We start from the raw sequence: 22370 nt of genomic DNA on the forward strand, positions 1-22370 counted from the left end.
CCTTGACTAGACAGACCTTTGTTGGCAAAGTAATGTCTCTGCTTTTCAATATGCTATCTAGGTTGGTCGTAACTTTCCTTCCAAGGAATAAGACTCTTTTAATTTCATGGCTGCAATCACCATCTGCAGTGATTTTGGAGCCCCCAAAAATAAAGTCTGACACTGTTTCCACTGTTTCCCCATCTATTTCCCATGAAGTGATGGGACCAGATGCCATGATCTTCGTTTTCTGAATGTTGAGCTTTAAGCCAACTTTTTCACTCTCCACTTTCACTTTCATCAACAGGCTTTTTAGTTTCTGTTCACTTTCTGCCATAAGGGTGGTGTCATCTGCATATCTGAAATTATTGATATTTCTCCCAGGAATCTTGATTCCAGCTTGTGCTTCTTCCAACCCAGCGTTTCTCATGATGTACTCTGCATATAAGTTAAATAAGCAGGGTGATCACTGAGGAAAGCTTTCTTATCTCTTCTTGCTATTCTTTGGAACTCTGCATTCAGATGGGAGTTGGTGATGGACAGAGAGGCCTGGCATGCTGCGATTCATGGGATCGCAAAGAGTCGGACATGACTGAGTGACTGAACTGAACTGAACTGAACTGAAGCAGGGTGATAATATACAGCCTTGACATATTCCTTTTTCTATTTGGAACCAGTCTGTTGTTCCATGTCCAGTTCTAACTCTTGCTTCCTGACCTGCATATAGGTTTCTTAAGAGGCAGGTCAGGTGGTCTGGTATTCCCATCTCTTTCAGAATTTTCCACAGTTTATTGTGATCCACACAGTCAAAGGCTTTGGCATAGTCAATAAAGCAGAAATAGATGTTTCTCTGGAACTCTCTTGCTTTTTCGATGATCCAGCGGATGTTGGCAATTTGATCTTTGGTTCCTCTGCCTTTTCTAAAACCAGCTTGGACATCTGGAAGTTCATGGTTCATGTATTGCTAAAGCCTGGCTTGGAGAATTTTGAGCATTACTTTACTAGCATGTGAGATGAGTGCAATTGTGCGGTAGTTTGAGCATTCTTTGGCATTGCCTTTCTTTGGGATTGGAATGAAAACTGATCTTTTCCAGTCCTGTGGCCACTGCTGAGTTTTCCAAATGTGCTCTTTTACCTAGGCAAGTTTAAATTACTCTGGATTTCATGAATGTGCTAAACAACTGGCCAAACCTGCTAAGCTGAGATTTACACTGGGTTGCATTTTTCAAAATAAAGTGCTAAGACGCTACACGTTTTTGCCCATGGATTTATACTGTTTCCAAGTGTCTTTCTATTTAATTAGATACAACATCCCCTGGGACTACTGATTCATGCATATGGCCAATGACCTAATCAAAAATCATAAAGGTGGGATATTAGCATACATGAAAACATCAAGAACACGGAATCCTGTCTTCCACCCTAACCTATGTTGTAAGCAAGTCACTGGACATTCAGGTGAACCTCAGGCTTTGGGGTCTCAAAGGCTAAAGCTGCCTGCATCATCCAAGTCAAGGAATCTCTTAACAGTGAAAAGTCCTGAATTGTGTTTTGAATGAAATGCATGTGAACCTTGAATCTCAGGCAAGAAAGGGCACCTTGCATTTCCAGAGGTTGCTCTGTGTTTCCAGTTTATTGGGTTTGGTATAAAAAGAAAAAGAAAAAAAGAAAAGACAGGCTGCTGGGTACAGCGTCTTTAATTCATGCTCACAGACTATAGTCTTTAGTAAGAGGCTGTAATTTAGCTTCAATCTTGGGTAAAAAAAAGCTATATAAATGCATAATCATGACTAATATTTGAGAGACCACTGACAAAAATTTGTGCCACATATTAGGTTGAAGAGAGAATGGGGGTTGAATATTTCATTTCCATCCTCTTGCACAAGGTTATATGTAAATGATCTTTTAATACTAAACACAGGCATTCTTTTGCCCTCATGAAAATAAGCTTAAAGAATGACTTTATTTTAAAATCAAAATTAATTCTGCCATGACACTTTTATGGTAACTACTCTCACAAACTAGATATTTGCTTTGTTTACTTTTTATGACCAAGACATCAAATAAATATGACTATAACATATCATCAAACCTAGTCAAATTCAGTTCTGTTCCATATGTATGAGGAAATCCTTGAAGGATACATATGGAAATTCAGCCGATTTTTAGGGAAATGGGAAGAGGTGTAAAATAAAATTACAAATGAGCCTTCAGAGGTGCTCAGGGTGCAAGAGGTACCAGAAACTGTCCCTGCCCTTGGGCACACTGCTCTGTCCACCTTGTGTGGTCTGAGCACAGGATGCCAGGCAAGAGCCCCACTCATCGGAATATCCAGCACTGGTGAAGGGCACTTGGCACACATTTCTGGCCAGTGAATAAAGGACAATTCAGACCCAAACTGACGAAATGCAAAAAAGATCCAAGAAGTCATTTCTGAACATAGTCGCACAGTCATGTCTAACTCTTTGTGATCCCATGGACTGTTGCCTGCCAGACTCCTCTGTCCATGGAATTCTCCAGGCAAGAGTACTGGAGTGAGTTGCCATTTCCTTCTCCAGGGGCTATTCCTGACCCAGAGATTGAACCTGGGTCTCTTGCATTGCAGGCAGATTCTTTACCAACTGCTACTAGGAAAGCCCACTTCTGAACAAGTGAGCTGCTAATCTCGTGTGTAACTGAGCTGTTGTTGAAGAAAAGACTTCCATCTTTTACTTTCCTACATTAGTGGAGAAATCACAGACCTCACTGATAAACGTGCTCCATCTCCTTTCAATACACCAAACTGAGTCAGTGGATTTGAACTGTATTTCTAGTTTCTGGCACCGTTTTCATGGTGTGCCTGCCAAAAGAAGGCACTCGAAGGCATAGATAAGGCTGGGGTATCACTAGCACGTGAGCACTTACACGACTACGTCTTTGCTTCGTAACAAACATCATCTACTTATGCTTCTAATTGCCATGCTAGGTAGGGATCAAAACAAACTCAGCTTCAGGGATCAAAACGAATTTAATTTTTAACATTGATTGTCTAGAGAATGACTTTTCTGAGTCTCATAATCTCTCCCAGTCATCTGGCCTAGAAGGGAAAACATTCTGTAGACCAAGAGCATCAAAAACAACGTGCTGGTTTAAAAATGTGATGCTACAAAACTATCAGAATAACAAGTGGCTCCCTTAGTTGGAGCCCTCAGAGCATCTTAGGTTTGACTGCTTTATTCTGACAAACAACCCCACTTGCTCCTCTGCACTTGGCATTGTGGACTCCGTGCGACAGCTTACTCCTCTACCAGGGACACTGAGTAACTTCCTTACATCCACACTCTTCCATGTTCTCCCTGCTTCCAGAAGCTGTCTACACCAGGGGTTCCCGCCTGTAAATTTCCAGTCTGTGGCTGCTCCCACTTTCCAGCTTCTAGGCTCAGCAGCGCAGAGGTTGTGTGCCCTCTGGCTCACAGCTGACAGGCACTCACGATCACTGTTCAGCACTGTAGCATGGACCCAGGACTTCAGAGACAACCGGGAAGGTCGCCAAGATGGCATCATCATCCCTTCTAAGTGATATGTCCGGTTTTCTGGAAGAGGACCCTCCCTTTACCACTAATAAATGGGTGCTTGAAACCAGAATCACTGCTGGCCAGGCTGTAATCTCAGCTCTAAAGGAGCTTCAACTTGGACCGCCTGACCATCAGGACTCTCACTGTTGGAGCCCAGCCAAGCTGCACAGTTTTCTTTATTATCAGTAGAAATGCTCTACAGCAGTCAAACCGTTTTCCACCGAAGGGAGAGAAGTCAGTGCCCTGTGCTCAACACCCAGATCTGCGAATACGCAGCTCAGAAAGGGGAGAGACTCTTTGGACCCGTGTTTTACGTCTTGCCAGTGGAACAGCAACAGCGGAGGGTGTGTCAAGATTAATTACGGAAGTGTGCGAGCTTCCCAAAGCGAAAGCGTCAAGGAAAGAAATTAGTTTCAAACTGATAATATGACTTTTTGCTTCCATAAAGAAAGACAATATAAAACAGCAAACGGCTCATATACTTTGCTGAAAGTTCTTTCTAGATAATATATATTTACAGAACTATAGAACGGGGAAGTTTAACTTTATGTAATAACCAGAAGCACAGAAAATTTCAGAGCTGTAAAATTCCCTGTGCACATTCATCGATAGAACAATGAATCATTATTTTGATACTTTGTTCTTTACTCTCATACCAAAGTTGGATGTATGACTTTCAAAGATGAAGAAGTAGGAGAAATCCTAGGGATACTACATAGGGGTAAATACTGTTGAGGCGCAACAACAAACTCCCAAAGAACTGAGAAAGAGAGCTGGGAAAGTTTAAAGGAATGAGATGCATTCTTACCAGGAAAAAAAAAAAAAAAGAGTTGAACAAATTGGCAAGGTGTGGACTGGGTAAACCATGGAGCCACAGCACAGCTAAAATCACGTAATTACAACTTGCATTTACTCTGAAATTGCCTGTTGGTTTCACTTTGTTGGGAGAATCTCAGTGAACCTTGACCTCAAGCCACAAATCTCATGAAGTCTTCCAACATATTGCAATGCAGTCCTTTACTTCTGATCCACACTTCCCTTGTACGGCACTTGGCAGGTTTCCACCTACACTACACCATTTCAATTTCACAGAAATGTCTGCAGTAGTACAAAGGACATCTACAATTTGCAGAAGGCTCACAGACTTGGAAAGGTGAGACAGCTTTCACCCTAGAACACGGAAGCTGACTCCTAGCTCAGCACTCTTTCCAACACACTCACCCGTCTCCTTCAGAAACTATCAAAGGACATTTAATGAGCCCACTAGGAGCTGAAAGATTCTCTTTGGCAACAAAGGCAGATAGATCCCCTCAAACAAAATATCTGCTTCTTTTACATTATGCACTTTGTCAAAGAGACCTTATAGCCTGAGGGATTGAAGTAATCACCGATATTTTCATCATTTTAATGTCTGTTATGCTAATAGCCTGCTAATAGCTAAAAGACTCTTTCCAAATTATCCAACAAGGTGACAGGGATAATTGGTGCTCATTCACTCGAATCACAAACTCCTTCTGTTGCATAAAAAAATCAAACGCTTCCAATAAGGGAGATAACCACACAGTGTAACTGACTGTAAAGGTAAGGGCAGTGTCACATCTGAAATAGGTAGGCACTTGATGAAATATTAATTCACTTTTCTTTAATTTATAGATAGAAACAGAGAGACCCTGAGACTACAGTAAAAGAGATCCAGAAACCTACTTGACCAAGCCCTCTGAATAAGGTCTTTGAATTGACAAGGTACGTGTCTATTACACAGGAAGTGAGGCTGGCTCGTACTAAGTCATCAGCTTCCTGTGTTTCGTTCTCACCAGACATGGGGTGGAGTGTGTCTTCACCCACTGCACCCCAGACCAAACACAGCATTCAACATAAAACAGGGCCAGTGGGAATTTGCTGTATGATGCAGGGAGCTCAAATCTGGTGCTCTGGGACAAACTAGAGGGATGGGATGAGGTGGGAGGTGGGAGGGAGGTTCAAAAGGGAGATGACTTTTGAACCTGATTCATGTTGATGTAAGGCAGAAACCAACACAATATTATAAAGTAATTACCTTCCAATTAAAAATAAATACATTTTTTAAAATATTAAAAAAAAAAGGGGGGGGCCAAAAAGTTCTTCATGAAGCCAACCATTTCCTTTTTTTTTTTTCCTCCTGAGAAAGCTTCCTGAGGAAAAGCATTCTATTCCAAAGTTCAACAGAAGACTCAATAGCTACATAACACCTGGTTTCTGACACATAAATTTCCCTGAGAGACTGTATTCACTGGCTGTTCATCACCATTGCCCAGCGTCACTGGACAACGATCAGGACAAAATATAAACGGGAAGTATTTTATTTATTTTTGGCCGCACTGTGGCATTCAGGATCTTAGTCTCTCAATCAGGGCTCAAACCCACGTCCCCTGCATTGGGAGTGTGGAGTCTTAACCAATGGGCCACCAGGGAGGTCCCGGAAGTACTACAGAATGCCACAAGATGAAAAGGAGCCCAAGAATGCAAAGGTTATGTCTGTTCTTTCCATGTTTAATAGCCCTGGACAAGCTGGTTCAGAGTGACGGAATGAATGACTAGTACATAACCTACCTTATATTCGTTCTATAATCCAGTGTTCTTACTCCTAGGAGGGAGAAGATAATCTAAATGTATCAGAGGACGCAGAGGACACGGAATAGTGACTGCGCTTCAGCTTACTGTGAGAACCTTAAGTTTCATACTTTTTTTTTAACAGTTCACATTACAATTCATTATTGTAATGAATATTCTATATTCATTATAGTCACATTCTCATAGACTCATCAGAGTCTATGAGACAATATCAGGTAGAACTGGTTTTACTTATCCAAACAAATACAAGGAACCCTAATCTAAACCCTCTCTCTAATCCAGATTTCAACTCACCACCTATCTATCTATCATCTCTTTCTGTCTCCCTATCTACCTATAGTCGATGTTTCTACCTTCTATTATTCATCTATTTATACCTACCTATCAATTGCTAACCTGACAAAATTGAGTTTTCTTCTCCATTTCTATTTCTATGCCCCACTCTGTGTACTTCCGGGAGTTGAATGGTCAAGGTCCTGGCGGCTATGGCTTCAATTGTACAGAATGATCAGAGAACAAGAATTTAGATTCGTGACAACATGAGATAATTCCCACTGTTTTGCATTATATAGAAAAATACGTCTTGCACAGTATGTCAATGAAGTATGAAAAATCACACAAAACAGATGCACCACAGCATGGAATTTCATTTCCATTTTTATTGGACATATTTACTAAATCACTCACATTGTATCACAACTCATGCATAATTCTGATGAGCTGTTATTTCCTTTATATCAGCCTTTTAAGTTGATGCACCTTCCTTAAAGTGACATTGATAGAATGTCAGTCACCTCTGAAGGCTAGGGACTGAGGCCATGCCCTGCCTTTCAGAAAACCAAGAAATGCTTAATTAAGCGTCTTGGAAACTCTTCTTCATTTTTGCCACAGAGACTGTCTGCTTGGGAAAAGCCCTCACTCCCTTGCAAACCTCATTTCCATTTGAAGAGCACTAGTCCCTAACTGCTCCTGGCCACTCATTCCCAATTCCCAATCGCTATGAAGCCTCTCCCAGATCCAGTCGCAGCAGGAGATCAGCTAATAAGCATTCCCAGAGGGAACCTTTCTGCTCCATGCCTGCTGGAACTCCACAAGGAAAATAAAATTGGGCTCTGCCTTCCTTTCAAGCCTGGGGACAGCTGAGTTATCATCACCCCAAGGCTTGAGAAAAGGACTTCAAAATGTGGGATGCCTTTTGATTCCACATAAATACTTTCCCAACTAAAGACTTCATTTAATCCAGCAGCTTCTGAGTCATAAGCAAATACCTTCTGACCTACAGACGACTAGGAGCGAGTCTATTAAATGACAGGCCTCTCCCACTCCTGACAGAAGCAGATGGGCTCCGGGGAGAATTTCTTCTCCTTGATATTGTGCAGGGCAAAAAAAAAAAAAAAAAAGCTGACAAATGGCAAAAATTAACTGAAGCATTTTTCACTCTATTATTCATGATGTTTATAAAGGCTGAAATATCTTGCAACTCATGAACTTGGCCATTTTAGTAGTCCTTATGGCTCTTACACTAAAGACAACTTAAAAGGAAAAATTACACACACATCCATTTAAATTAATATTTTCATTTGGCCATTTCACTGACAAGTAAGAGCCGATTCGTGAAAGATGGCGCCTTTTTCCACGCCACAAATCAAAAGAGTAGTTTTACCTAAAGGGCCATCTTTATATACTTTGCTGCAGGAATAAAGGTACTAAGCGATATTTCATTTAAGAGGTTTGTACTTTATCAACAAGGATCTACTGTACAGCACAAGGAACTCTACTCTGTAGAGATCTGTAATAACCTAAACGGGAAAAGAATCTGGATATATGTATATGGATAACTGAATCACTTAGCTGTACACTTGAAACTTAACACAACATTGTATTTAATACATCAACTATGATCCAATATAAAATAAAAACTAAATTTAAAAAAGGTTTGCACTTTAATTTTCAAAATGAGTGAAGTGTTGCTCATTTCTCCTTCTATACCCTCCTCCACAGTGTCATTAATAAAATCTAATAGCACAGAAGGCTGATGGTGCTCAGCTGTGCTGTGCTTACTTGCTTACTTACAGTTGCGTCTGACTCTTTGCAACCCCATGGACTGTAACCTGCCAGGCTCCTGTCCTGGGGATTCTCCAGGCAAGTATACTGGAGTGGGCTGCCATGCCCTCCTCCAGGGGATCTTTTCAACACAGGGATCGAACTCAGGTCTCCCACATTGCGTGCAGATTCTTTACCCTCTGAGCCACCAGGGAAGCCCAGACTTGCTTAGGGTGGGGATGAAATGTAAGACATTTCATATTCAGCATGCATGTGTACATGCTCAGTCACTTTAGTCATGTCTGACTCTTTGTGAGCCTATGGACAGTAGCCTGCCAGGTTCCCCTGTCTATGGAATTCTCCAGGCAAGAATACTGGAGTGTGCCGCCATGCCCTTTTCCAGGGGATCTTCCCAACCCAGGGATCGAACTGCATCTTATGTGTTCCCTGCATTTCAGGTGGATTCTTTACCACTACTGCCACCTGGGAAGCCCTCATACTCAGCAAGAGAGTCTAAAGCAAAGGGTTGTCACTTCAAGGATAATTTCCAGTGACGTAAGGCTGCCAGATCACGATGAGTCCTTTTATCAGGGTGTCCAGGGAGCTGCTGGCACAGAACATGAATCCAAAACTAACAACAATGTAGATCTGCAAATTTACGGATTCAAATTCACAGAAAATTGGAGGCCTGAACCGCAAGCATCTTAAATGATACATGCTAGGCTTAAAAGCTTCCTGACTTGTGGAAATGTGGATGATAGGTGGACCACTTCTGGAGAGTCACTACCAGGTAAACAGCTTATTCTCATCCTGGCTAAGGTTAAAAATATAGAAGATAGCTATTTCAGATTAATCAGGAGAAAAATTTGTATCTTCAGGGAATAACATTAAGGAGATTCTGAGGAGACAAAAGCAAAATCTCTAAATATCTTGAACAGTTTCAGTAAGAGAATTTACATTTAAAACAAAGAAAGAATTATGTGCAGACCAAAGCAGATAACAAGTCCTTGGATAGAAAAATAGCAGGCAGAACTTTTAAGTGGTAGCTTTTGTTTATTCGCTTTAGCTGAAAAACAATTTGGTATTACTTAAGAAATTCTACTTTTCTAAATCATATGTTTTAAATACCAAATATAATGATAACTCTAACGTTTTTATTAACGATATCTCTTGAAAGCTTAAAAGAAATGTCTTACTGAGTAACATCAGACCAAAACTAAACATAGGAGAAAAATGTTTTGCTTTTTTTTAATTTGGGGAGAACATGGTAACAGTTACATCAAATTCAACAGAAGTAATCAACCTTGAAGACAGCACAAAATTTGATTCTCACCACAAAATTTATAAATCTATACCTCCAGTCAATGAAGAAAAAAATCTTACCATGTGGTAAAATTTCTAATAAGTGGCTTATAATTTACTTATAATAAATAAAATCTATTAAAAAACTTTCACTTACAAATATTTTAGCTTCAAAGATTAAAGGATTTGCTTTCTGTTATGTCCAAGTCTTGTTTTTAGGAAAGTAATTTTTGTATCTGATTTCCTTGTACTCACACCCCTAGGAGTGATTCACAGGATTCTTGGGGAGTAAATGAATTTAATGGACAGAATCTGGCAAGGCAACAAGAAATAACTTTGTTATTTCCTGTGACATGTGGCTGCTACTCTCAAAAATTTCAGCTCATTAACTTTTACTCTATAACCTTACTAGGCAGATATAGGAAATCAGACCATAGAAAGTTAAGCAGGGAGCAAAAGGTAAGATAACCAACAGAAACACAGTTTTGTAAAATTCTGTACATTAACCAGAGAGGAAGGTGGTTTACCACTGGTTTATTTTCTAAAAAAAGATCATGGTTTAGAGCTGGTGTATCCCCAGGTAGCTCAGTGGTAAAGAATCAGCCTCCCAATGAAGGGGACTCAAGTTCGGTCCCTGGGGTGGGAAGACCCCCTGGGGTAGGAAATGGCAACCCACTTCAGTATTCCTGCCTGGAAAACTCCATGAGGTAGGCTACACTCCAGGGGGTCACAGAGTCAGACATGACGGAGCATACAGGCACACACACCATCCAATCAATATGGCAGCCACAAGCCAGATGTGGCTAACACAGTCTTAGTTCATTTATTAAAATAAAAACTCCATTTTCTCAGCTGCGTTAGCCACATTTCAAGCTACCCATGTGGCTAGTGGCTACTGTTTAGACAGTACAGATGTAGAACATGTCCTCAGAGAAAGTGCTATTCGATGGTGCTGATTTGGAGGTTGGGAGAAAGGAAATGGACAGAGTACAGAGAGGGACCTCGGTTACCACAGAAACAAGATCAGGGAGTGGACATAGTCATTCTGCTATCTTTGAGTAAGAATTTCTTTTACAGCATGAAAAAATTCAAATGACTATCCTAAAGGTTTAGTCTTTTGTGTGTTTGTTTCTCACTAAATGTGTGGGGTTTTGACTATGCCAGAGGTGCAGATTGCTTTACATATTATCACCTTCTTTAACTTTCATCAACAGTAAGAAGTAGGCAATATAATAATCCCACCTTACAGACATTAAGTGAGGCTTAGAGAGAGCAAGACCCTGATGCTGGGAAAGACTGAGGGCAGGAGGAGAAGGGCACAACAGAGGATGAGATATTTGGAGGGCATCACTGACTTGATGGACATGAGTTTGAGTAAATTCCAAGAGATAGTGAAGGATAAGGAAGCCTGGCATGCGTGCTGCAATCCATGGGGTTGCAAAGAGTCAGACACGATTGAGGGACTGAAAATAAGAACTGGCAGGTGACAAAGTCACATAGCTAGTGCCTGGCCTGGATTTCAAGCACGCCGATCCCTCCTAAGCCAGAGCTCTGGGGGGACCAGTAGGACCTCCACTTGAGATGGAGGCAGAGAAAGGATGCTCCAGATGCCACTATTCATACTACCTACCGTACAGGCGGGCCACAGCCAGGTGGGTGGCTTGTTCCTTCTCCTTTTGGCCTAGTACCCCTCTGATGTTGAGCCTGAGAACTTTCTATTTACAATGCCACAGTATCCTTTTCTAATTCCACTCTTGTTCCTATTCCTCACACCCATCCATCTCCGAGCTTGCCAAGTCCAGTCACTTCTTCTATGTTTCCCATGATAGCTTATGAGAAAGCCCTGAACCAGTTCAACCAGAATGGAGTGGTCACCAAACAGTGTATCTGATTTCCCAGTATTCCATCACACATGCAAGTAAATATTCCGAACCCAATGGCTTCAGTGTACCAAAGGAGAGCTTAGAAAATGAGAGTGTATCATTTATTATATACTAATGATTTTTTAATAGATCTTTTAAGTTGTGCTAATGATGGATGTCCGAACAACTTCGGTGGAAGATGCATATGACCTTGTATTCTGAGGGTCTTACAGGACAGCACCTGCCGTAGAGGCCAAGGAGGAGCGCTCATGCACGAGAGCCTTACCTCCGAGGCGAGCCGTCATCATGGGGCTGGATGATGACCACCTTCACAGTCACCGAGGTCCGGAGAAGGTCGATCATCTGCTCATGGGTCAGCGTGGCCACGGCCACCTTGCAGATCTCCACGAGGCGGCTACCCTGGCGAAGGCCGGCCTTCCACGCAAAACCGAAAGGTTCCACGTCTGCCACAATTCCCTCGAAGTTCACGTGGAAGCCCAGCTGGCCCAGCCCGTTCCTCCTCAGGGTCATTTCTACTGTCTCGCAGCCTCTGGTCACGATCTAAGGGGGAAGGGGACGATGAGAGGCAGGGCTACAGGAGGCACCAAGGCCCTGCCCTCCAGCTACCCCAGCGACAAGAAAACAAGGCAGGGACACCGTTCAACCCAAACTTTATCGTAATTATCCTTGGCATCCGCCGCAGAGAAAATAACACAAGTAAAATGATGGTTTCATTCTTCAAAGCCAAATCGGATACAGGTGTCCTGCTTTTTCCTAGAAGCCAATGATCCAGAGCCTGAGAGCTTAAGATGGGCTCTAAAAACTTTCCCCTCCCCTTGCTATGTCACCTGACTTGGTGCTCAAGCATCTAAATTCCATTGTTTCAAAGAGACTGAAGCAACTGAAAAAACATGAAGCCTGTCACTCATCAAAGCAATAAAGCCCACTAGGCAATTATTATTATTATTATTATTATTGGCCCAACTGTGCAGCTTGCAGGATCCTACTTCTCAACCAAGGGTCGAACCCAGGACCCCAGCAGTCACAGCACCAAGTCCTAACCACTAGATGCCAGGAAATTCCCTATTAGACAATGTAATTCAACTTATAAAATGGCCCAGTGGTGCATCAGCTATGAAAAACAGTATGGCAGTTCCTCAAAAATATAAAATAGAATTACCATGTGACTCAGCAATTCTACTTCTGGGTATATACCCAAAAGAATTGAAAGTAGGGTCTCAAAGAGGTATGTATACACACATGTTCTTAGCAGTGTTATTTACAATAATCAAAATGTGGAAGTAACTCAAGTGCCTATGGATGGAAGAATGGATACACAAAGTGTGGCATATACAAACAATGAAAGAAAAATGGCCCCATGCCTTTCCAAGCTAACACTTAGTGACCTGCCCCCAAGGATGGGCAGCAGCAGGAAGTCCAAAGGTTAAGAAACCAGAAGTGTCCTCTGTAGCAACCTGTGGACATCCTATTCTAAACCCTGGGACCCCTCTCCTGGGACTGCCTGCCCGCGCTTGCCTGGGTGGTGAGGACCATCCAGATCAAACGTGGGCCAGCCAGCCAGCCTCCTCACTGTCTCCAGACGAGGGCAGCATGCAGAAAGGCCCTCCTGCAGGAAGCATCTCACTAGGTACACTAAAGCACCAGCACTTCGTTAGCGCCACCCTCAAAAGTTCCTACTGAGAATAGCCCACGTGAATGGGAAGAGAAACACGGGGTCACTGAAGATATAATTTGATGACATATTGTCATTGTTGTTTAGCTGCTAAGTCGTGTTGGACTATTTGCGACCGCACAGACTGTAGCCCACCAGGCTCCTTTGTCCATAGGACTTCCCAGGCAAGAATACTGCAGTGGGTAGCCATTTCCTTCTCCAGGGGATCTTCCCAACCGGATCTAATTTGTGTCCCTTGGATTGGCAGGCGGATTCCTCACCACTGAGCCACCAAAGGAGCTCTTTGGTGACCATGGCATCACTTACTTGTGGGTACTTTAAAACCAGGAGGTATCATACCCGTATCCTCCAAAGCACAGAGCTCATGTGTGAAGTTTCAGTTTTAAAAATAAATTCTCCATGAAACGTGCTCTGAATACACAGATTCCTATTTAATAAGACCTATGACTGTATACACAGCTGTGGGGCCCAGACTGGTGCAGTGTCTCGCCCGCGTGGCTGACGTTGCCACGGTTACCACCCCAGTGCTCACACTGCCAATCAGTTTCTCGTAGGTGCAGGGACAGTCTGGGGCTTAGGAAAATGGGGAAAGGGATTGCTGGTCTTAGTGGTGAAGTTTTGAAAGACTGAAGTTTCCAAAGTTTTGAACTGAACTAATTCAAAATTGTTGAACAAGTACTTTTGTAATCTATACAACATGAATACATTTTTCTTTCACTTCTTTTTTTCAGCTTTGTTTCAACTAAGCTCGCTGACCAAAAGACCACAGAGGACATGTGCCCGGCCTTCTTTACAATAGGAACATAATTCTCAGTTGAAATTTAACATCCATATATCAGATTGAGGAGTGAACCGTCAAGCTTTTCCTGAGTCCCACATGTTCTGTCTCTTCCTCTTATTTCTTCCAACCACCCGTCACATCCCCTACTTTTTGCAGTTTCTTTCTCCCTTCTGTTCCTTGCTCGTTAACATTTACAAAGGCTGAAGGATCATGCTCTCCACTGACTTGGAGTTCCTCACATAATTACATGATCAATAATCACATGGTGGCCTCCTACCTCTGCACCTGGGACTGGCTACATAATTTGTGAAATCTGGTACAAAATAAAAATGTATGGCCCCTTAGACAAAACTTTCTGAGTTTCAAGATGGCAACACCAGAGCATTCAACCCAGCCTGGGCTCTTCAGAAAGTGACCGCCCTGCTTGTCCCTTTAGGCAGGAGTTCTCATGTCCCACCTGTGTCTTTACCTGCATAACAGGCACTTCTGTTTTCACCACTAGAAAATGCAGAGTTCAGCATCTGTCCAACAGTGCCCCTTCCCAACCTCTCTACTATGACAGCCTCATCCTCTTCCTTTCCACTTCTACTTCTCCTGCCTGGCACCAGCCTTAAGCCCCCAGTGGTCTTTGGGTTGGTTTATTTCTACCATCTCCCGTTATAAGTCATCCTAGATACAGCATATTGGACTGGCCAAAAAGTTCATTCAGGTTTTTCTGCTCTATCTAATGGAAAAACCCGAAGGAACTTTTTGGTTAACTCAATATTTCCTCAAATATATTCCAGCTATCAGGCAGCTTAGTCACACAGTCACTTTTCTAGAAAGATGGTAGAATGGGGTCCTTGGAATAGTGAATGTATCACACCCTTTGGGACATGCATTTTTGCTGGTTGGTGAAGGGACATGTGTTTGTGTTGTATTTTCCAGAGCACAGATTATAATGACTCAGTGGGTCTCTGAAAAAGAAGTACTTCCAGGATTACCGAAAGCACGTGTCCTGAGACTCACCAGATAACTCAATTCTCCAGATACATAATCTGATCACACACTTAATCATCCCCAAATCACATCGTGGTTTGTGCACATATGCCCTCAATACTGCTGAACACTCTGAGGCCCTTCCTGTAAAGAGTGCCTGCAAATAACAACATTATTTCTCCAAAGCCAGCAGACACTGCCTTGATTGCATTGTCTCTTCTATGTGGTCTGGAATAACAAAAGATTTATATGTGGTGGCAGGAAAGGGGGAAGGAAATGGGTACAATTTCTCCTTTTTCTCATGATCCATAACTGACTAAATCTTTTCTAATGAATCAAATACACATCCCCTTGGGGGAAGATTTACACTGAAAAATTCTTTTGTCAAATCATATTTTGTTCATTTGATTTATTCTTATAATTTTATTGTATATACTCAAACTAAAATGTGTATCTTCCCTTGTTATACTAAGACTTATAAATACAACTGCTAAATACCATGGGCATCACTGAAGGGTTTTGCTTTGTACCACAAATAACAATCTCTTTCATGACTTTTTCTTTTAAATCTTTCTAACTTACTAGGTAATTCTATAAAACCTCTGCAAGAAACTGGCTGCAAGATTAATAACATATTTAACCTGGGAGACTAAACAGAAATACTGCATAAAAACGCACAGAGTTGAAGGGGCAAATACGATTACACTGACCATCAATATGGTCAACGGTGATTCTGTGCCTATTAACCTCCTCCTGGTAAGGTGCTGTCATGCAAGTCTCTACAAACACACACAACGTCTAGTCAATTCTTCTGTCCCTCCTTCAACCACTATAAAAATAAGTCCCAATGTTCCCTTTGGAAAGCTGGCTTCACTTTTCATTTCTTTTTTTTTTTTCCACTTTTCATTTCTAATCAACTGTTAATGGATGCTTCTCCACCATTCATGGCTTCAGTAACCGCTCACAAGGACTAAAATCAGTTCTACCCATGAGGAAAAGTATTTCATTCCCCAGGTAACACATCTGGGGTGGAACTTCCACAGCGGAAGCTATGAATATGAAGTTGAAGGACTAAGGGGCTGGGGGGAAACAAAACCTGTACTTACGCCCAGGCGCTGGACAATCTCCCTGACGTCTTCAGCACAGCTGTCCACTGAGGACAGAAGGATGCATTCTCCTCGTTCATAAAACACCTTGATACTCATTAACCCAGATGTCCACCCAATGACATCCCTGCAGGAACAGTTAAAGACCACGTTCTTGGAATCCTTCTCGATCAGCATTATGAACTCATTGGAAACCCCAAGGAGACACTCGATGTCCGCAGACTGGCCAAAGTCTCTCGCTACGACGTGCCACATGATGGCCCCCACACTGAACAGGTGGGCATCCTTCCTGGGCTTCACCTTCTCCTTCTTCTTGGCGCCCAGAGTGATGAAGCTGAATTTCGCGGAGGTATCCACGGTGGCAGTCGTGACAAAGTTCTCCGCCAGGTCCTTCAAGTACTCCTGCCTCGTCCGAGTGGCCATCGCTCGAAACTTCTCCGATTTGTGGGCTGCGTTTTCTGCGTTGATGACTTTGGCTAAAAGGAAGTCCCGAAATACTGCTGACTTGGGGAAAGTGACACCTTTGGGAATTGGTGGACCAAATGGTGGCACATCTTTCGACCTAGAAACTCCAACGCTGAGGGAGGAAAAGGAGAAACAAGTTGAACTGCGATGCCATAATAGTTACCTTCAGAAATGTAACTGCAGAGCACACTTCCAACTGAAGCTGTCTACTTCACTGCCTCTTCTTTTCCACACCTCTGGATATCAAGTGTTTGTTTTTAAGCAAAACTTTCAAATTTAGTTGGTGCAGGGAAGGGAAGTTACAGGCTGAGTAGCCTCCCTTCAAAATTTGTATGCTGAGGTCCAAAACCCCAGTAACTGGGAAAGTGGCTGTGTTTGGAGACTGGGTCTTTTCTTTGAAGAGATAGTTAAGTCAATGAAATCATGAAAGTGGGCCCTAATCCAGTCTAACAAGTGTCCTTATAAAGTGAAACATGAACACACAGAAAGGTAACCAGAGATGCAGACACACAGAACAGAGACCACGTGAACACACAGCAGGAAGATGCCCATCCTCAAGGCGAGAGAGAGGCCTCAGGGGGCACCAAACCTGTCAACACCATGATCTTGGACTTCCAGCCTCCAGAACTGTGAGAAATCAATGTCTGCCGTATCAACTACCAGTTCTTTGGTTTGCACCATGACTGTGCGAGCTAAGGCAGGGGCAATGGATGTGCAGCCAGGTTGGTGCTCTTTCGATTCCGTGGCTAGTCACCACTGAGAGGCAGTGACCCTCCAACAGCTGACAGTGAGATCTGCCCTCATGGCGAGCTACTGGGCACAGAGACCATCCCTACAGAGCCAACATTTTTGAATGTCCCTTTTTTTTTCAAGGAAATGCTCACTTGATCACATTTTGGAAGCCTAAATGAAGATTTTATGGAAATGGAAGTTTTACGATATTTCAAACATAGAGTGATAGCAATCATTTTAATATGGCAAAACCAATAATGCTCCCTTGTATCAGACAGAAGCTTTCACTGTCTCAAATCTGTTTTGGAATAAGAGTGAATTAATAAATTAGCAGATGAAAGGCTGGAGTGAGTGAACGAATGAACCCTCCAATATCTACTCCCCAACTACTGAGCAGCTTCTGCAGACCGAGAATGAGAACCAATCCCACATCTGCCCAGACTGATATTTTCTGTGTCGAGATAAATAAAGGAAGTCATCTATGCTTCACTTTCTTCACTGTAGAAAATCCTGGAAGAATTGAGTTAAGAAATGAAAACAGGTGTGAAATCTTCTGGGATGTAGCTGGTGGGACTCTAAATAGATCATAGTCCCCAGGGATCTCCCACCTTTGCTGTAACCTGCACACCCTTTAACAGAGTTAATTGTTTCTGGGAAAATGAGCTATAAGCCAGAAGACAGTCTGGGCGGGGCCTCAGCTAGTGTGAAAGGACAGGGAAGGACTGCCTGTCTTTGGGACAGATAAGCAAACTCTGTCACGTGTGTGTATGCTCAGTCATGTTCGACTCTGTGCGACCCCAAGGACTGTAGCCCACCAGGCTCCTCTGTCCATGGGATTTTCCAGGCAAGAATACTGGAGTGGGTTGCCATTTCCTCCTCCAGGGGATCTTCCCGACCCAGGGATCGAACCCACGTCTCCTGCATTGGCAGGCAGGTTCTTTACCACTGAGCCACATGGGAAGCCCATGAATGTTTATGAGGCACTTTTAAAACCTTGAAGCACTCTGCTGCTTTATACTTGAACCTCATTAGTAAATGATAACTTAGCAATAACATGTGGTTTCTCAAAAGGCAATGACCCTGTCTTTGAACCATTTGTATACACTGTCTTTTACCACAGAAAACATAATGCAAGCCGCTTTGTTTATAAGCAAGATCTATATCAAAGGCATCCCCCCCAGTAATCTCATTAAACCCAGAAAGCTCTAAAGAAATAAAAATGAAAAGGTATTACTTATCTTTTAAGACTTTTTTTGTGCTAATCAACCACCTCATGATAGAAGAATAAACTAAAAATAGAAAGTAATTAAAAATACCCAATTTGACCTAAAAATAGCAGCAGATAAAATAACACCAAATACAAGAACGCCCTAGGCTCATGTTTCCAATCCATTAGGGAAGTTCATTTAAGATGATTCTTCATAATTACCATTCATGGGGGAGATCCCAGAAGAATAAGCCAAATGAGCATGTTTGCACTAACGTTATTGGATTTAGGCATATCGTCCCTGGTGGCTCAGACGGTAAAGAATCCATCTGCAGTGCAGGAGACATAGGTTCAATCCCTGGGTTGGGAAGATCCCCTAGAGGAGAGCCTGGCTTCCCACTCCAGTATTCTTGCCTAGAGAATCCCCAAGGACAGAGGAGCCTGGCGGGCTACAGTCCACGGGGTCACAAAGAATTGGACATGTCTGAGCAACTAAGCACATATCCTTTATACAGGCTAGATGTCTTTTTTTTCAAATATCACTTTTTTAAATAAAAGTCGTTCTGAACATTCATTCTTCTTAACTACACACTGAAGTCAATACTGTTATCCTTAGTTTTCAGATAAGGAATTGAAGGGCCCCCAAAGTAAGGACTTCCTTGGTGGCTCAGATGGCAAAGAACCTGCCTGCAATGCAGGAGACCTGGGTTCGATCCCTGGGTTGGGAAGATCCCCTGGAGAAGAAAATGGCAACCCACTCCAGTATTCTTGCCTGGAGATTCCCGTGGACAGAGGAGCCTGGTGGGCTATACAGTCCATGGGGTCACATGACTGAGCAACTAACACACAAAAATAAGCTAAGCTGTAGACACGGCAGGAGACCTGGACCTCACTCAGGTCAGGGAACCGCTCTTTCAACAACACCCCACTAGACAGTTGCCTCATGACAGCTGCTGCCTGAAGAAGAGCAGGGGTGGAGGAAAGGCAGGCCCTGCCAGCCTGTCCTGGGATTCTTGGGTACCTGGCTGGCCTTTTGAGAGCACCAAAGCATCAGACGCCTGTCTTGAGAGCCCCACAAGTGTGAGTGTCTCCAAGACCTTGGACAAGAAGAGATACTGGGCCATCACCATATGTTTCTTTCAGGGAAGCACTGATGTGGCCACATCATCCACCTCTGGGGCTGCCAGCAACCAAGCGATGGCGCTGGCAGGGCTGGATGATGTCCTGAATGCTGAGGAAAGGCGTCACCTACACTCATGAACTGCTAGGAATTGCACTGTTTCAAAATGGGAAGAAGGCAATTACTCCTTACAGAAAGTACCTGAATGATGACCATGGGAAATGTAATTAGGGAGAAAAAACAAATCAAAGTATAATTAGGGGCTGAGAAAGAATAATTGGAAAACAAAGATATTTTGGGAAAAGAGGACCTGTTGGAACAACTCTGGGAGCACGGAGCGCCAGGGGCGGCCGACTCACCTGTAGCACACGTTTTCCGTACATGGATTATGCACTTTGACGATGACGAAGACGTGTTGAAAGTGGGACCGGATGCTTTTTGGAGTAAAAGGAAGTGCTCCAGGCTCTTGGAAGACAATGGTCACAATGTCATTTCCTATATGCCTTTTCCTCAGGAGCTGCGGTTAGGGAAGTGAACACACACACACAGAGTTACAGACAAGGTTTTCTGTAAAAACAAGATATGTAAATATATACAGTGCACTCAGCTTTCAATTTCAAGGAGTTTGTTTTAGAGAAGCAGAGCTGTTCTTAGGAAGGTCAGGTTCCTCAATGTGGCCACGCTAAAAGACCGACGAAGAGAAAAGCCTCAATACTTAAGTTCATCTTTTACTTTAAAATGTAACTTTAAAATGTCATTCTCCCTCCTTTTCATCTGTATCATTTTTTTTTAACCCTGAAATAATAGCCCATTAGAGCTAAGATCGCTCTAAGGAGATTTGTAGGTTAAGCTCTCCAACGGAAAGGCAGGAGATGGCATGGCATCCAAGCGAAGGCACAGCAGTTCCAAGTCCTCACTTAGTGCATCAGGGGCTTCGTTCCGTCCGTGCGTCCACAGACACGTGCATTTCTGCGACAAAAATACAGAAGGCTGGGGGCTTCCCTGGTGGCTCCATGGCAGAGAATCTGCCTGCCAGTGCAGGAGACACAGGTTCAATCTCTGATCCAGGAGGATCCCACATGCTGTGCGACAACTAAGCCCACATGCCACAGTTATTGAGCCTGTGCTCTAGAGCCCGGGAGCCACAGCTACTGAGCCCACGTGCTGCAACTGCAGAAGCGCGTGGCTCAAGAGCCCATGCTGCACAAGAGAAGCCCTCACGATGAGAAGCCCGTGTACTGCAACCAGAGAGCAGAGCCCGCTCAGCACAACTAGAGAAAAGCCCGTGCAGCAGCACAGACCCTGCTCAGCCATAAGTGCATATATACAAATTTAAAAACAATACAGGAGGCTGTTATTTTGGTGGCTAATATTTTCAAACTAATTAACTGAAATCTGGCCTTTTTAAAATGTATGTTGGAAACACAGAATCCACCAGATTAAGAGCTGGAAAGCCCAATAAATGACAAATGCAGAAGAGACAGAACCCCATAGTGGTAACACTGAACGTTTTCACTTGAGATGTTCCTTCTGCCAAGAACACTCCCTTCACCCCAAGTCTCTCCTAGACCACTCAGGTCTGAGCTACCACAACACCAGGAAAAATGTTCTTGGCAACACTGCGCATGCCCTGCAGCCACACTCCAAGCTCAAGGCAACAACACTGGCTGTCTTGTCCTCTTTTAAGTCTTGGCTTCCTTCTCCTGTGTCAGGTCATAATCATCAGGAGGGCAGGAGACGTGTCTGACTGAGTTCTGGTCTCCTGGGTTCTAACGGCCTGCCCAGGACACAGCAGACACCCCCTACCCAATATGAATAAACAAATGATACAAATACACAATCACAGCCACACAACACTGCACAATAAAACACTGAACACCTCTGAATCCATGCTGATAAACCCATACACCCCATAAGCTGATGCACCTAAAGCCACTGGATCTGTGCTCAGAGTCTGTGATCCTCGGCTTTCATAGAGACAGTAATCTTTACAGGAGTCGGTGATGTCACTGCAGGAACAGGGTAATCTCAGGTAGTAAATCTCTCTTTACGAGCAATAACAAAGGCAACAAGCTTGTGTTCAAATTTATGTGGCACCTACAGAACATACTTCAGTGTAAAGAGCATTAAGTTCGACTTTTAAAACCTTTTAAACCCATATACAAAAAGGATTTCATTGTCAGGCCCCTGACTTGTGATTTAGCATGATAAAAGGCCTGGAAAAGTGGGAACGAAATGTCCATTCTTCCAGAATTCACTGCTTGCCAGTTAAATTGCTGATTCATATGCTGGAAAATTCCTATTTAAATCCCCATGGTTAAAGTTATAAACACACGAAAATTGTTTTACTGCCCAAGTGAAGTTTTGAAAGATATATTAATATCCATTAATGAGCCATCTGTTGTTTCAAAAATGTTTGTTGGATATTTAAGTATGAGGTGCCACTTCAGAAACATGTAAAAAAATCAGTAGCAAACTAGTCATATATTCACTGTGTTATTTACCCATTCATTCGTGGACACAGATGTTAGCTACAGTAAACATTTCACGGAAAGAAAAGAAAAGAAGGCAGGGACATATATCTAAAACAAGCACCATGGGACGCCCTGGCAGTCCAGTGGTTAGGACTCTGCGTTTCCACTGCAGGGGGCTCGGGTTCCATCCCTGGTCGCGGAATTAAGATCCCACATGCTAAGTGGTGCAGCCAAAGAAATAAAATACAATAAATAAAACGAGGACTTCTGCGGTGGTCCATTGGTTAAGAATCCGCCTTGCAGCGCGGGGGACATGGGTTTCACCCCTGGTTGGGGAACTAAGACCCCACATGATGCCGCAGAGCAACTAAGCCCTCGTGCCACAGCTAGAGAGAGTTCAAGCACCCCGACGAGAGATCCCGAAAGATGCCATGATGAAGCCTCATGCTGCGACAACGAATCCT

At 43.1% G+C, this 22370-nt stretch overlaps 1 protein-coding gene across 9 annotated transcripts in view; it reads right to left on the minus strand.

Annotated features, from left to right (window-relative positions):
* The window catches only part of SIPA1L2 (signal induced proliferation associated 1 like 2), a 246944-nt gene that overhangs the window by 52292 nt on the left and 172282 nt on the right, over positions 1–22370 (minus strand). For all 9 annotated transcript variants that reach the window (XM_027531068.1, XM_027531061.1, XM_027531063.1 and 6 more), the window contains exons 8-10: positions 19792–19949; positions 15909–16485; positions 11637–11911 (exon numbers count right to left, since the gene is read on the minus strand). In XM_027531068.1, the coding sequence (XP_027386869.1) occupies positions 11637–11911; positions 15909–16485; positions 19792–19949 (1010 nt within the window). The remainder of the gene's footprint in view (positions 1–11636; positions 11912–15908; positions 16486–19791; positions 19950–22370) is intronic.

Source organism: Bos indicus x Bos taurus, chromosome 28 (genome assembly GCF_003369695.1).
Source record: "Bos indicus x Bos taurus breed Angus x Brahman F1 hybrid chromosome 28, Bos_hybrid_MaternalHap_v2.0, whole genome shotgun sequence".
In the NCBI taxonomy this organism is placed as follows: domain Eukaryota; kingdom Metazoa; phylum Chordata; class Mammalia; order Artiodactyla; family Bovidae; genus Bos; species Bos indicus x Bos taurus.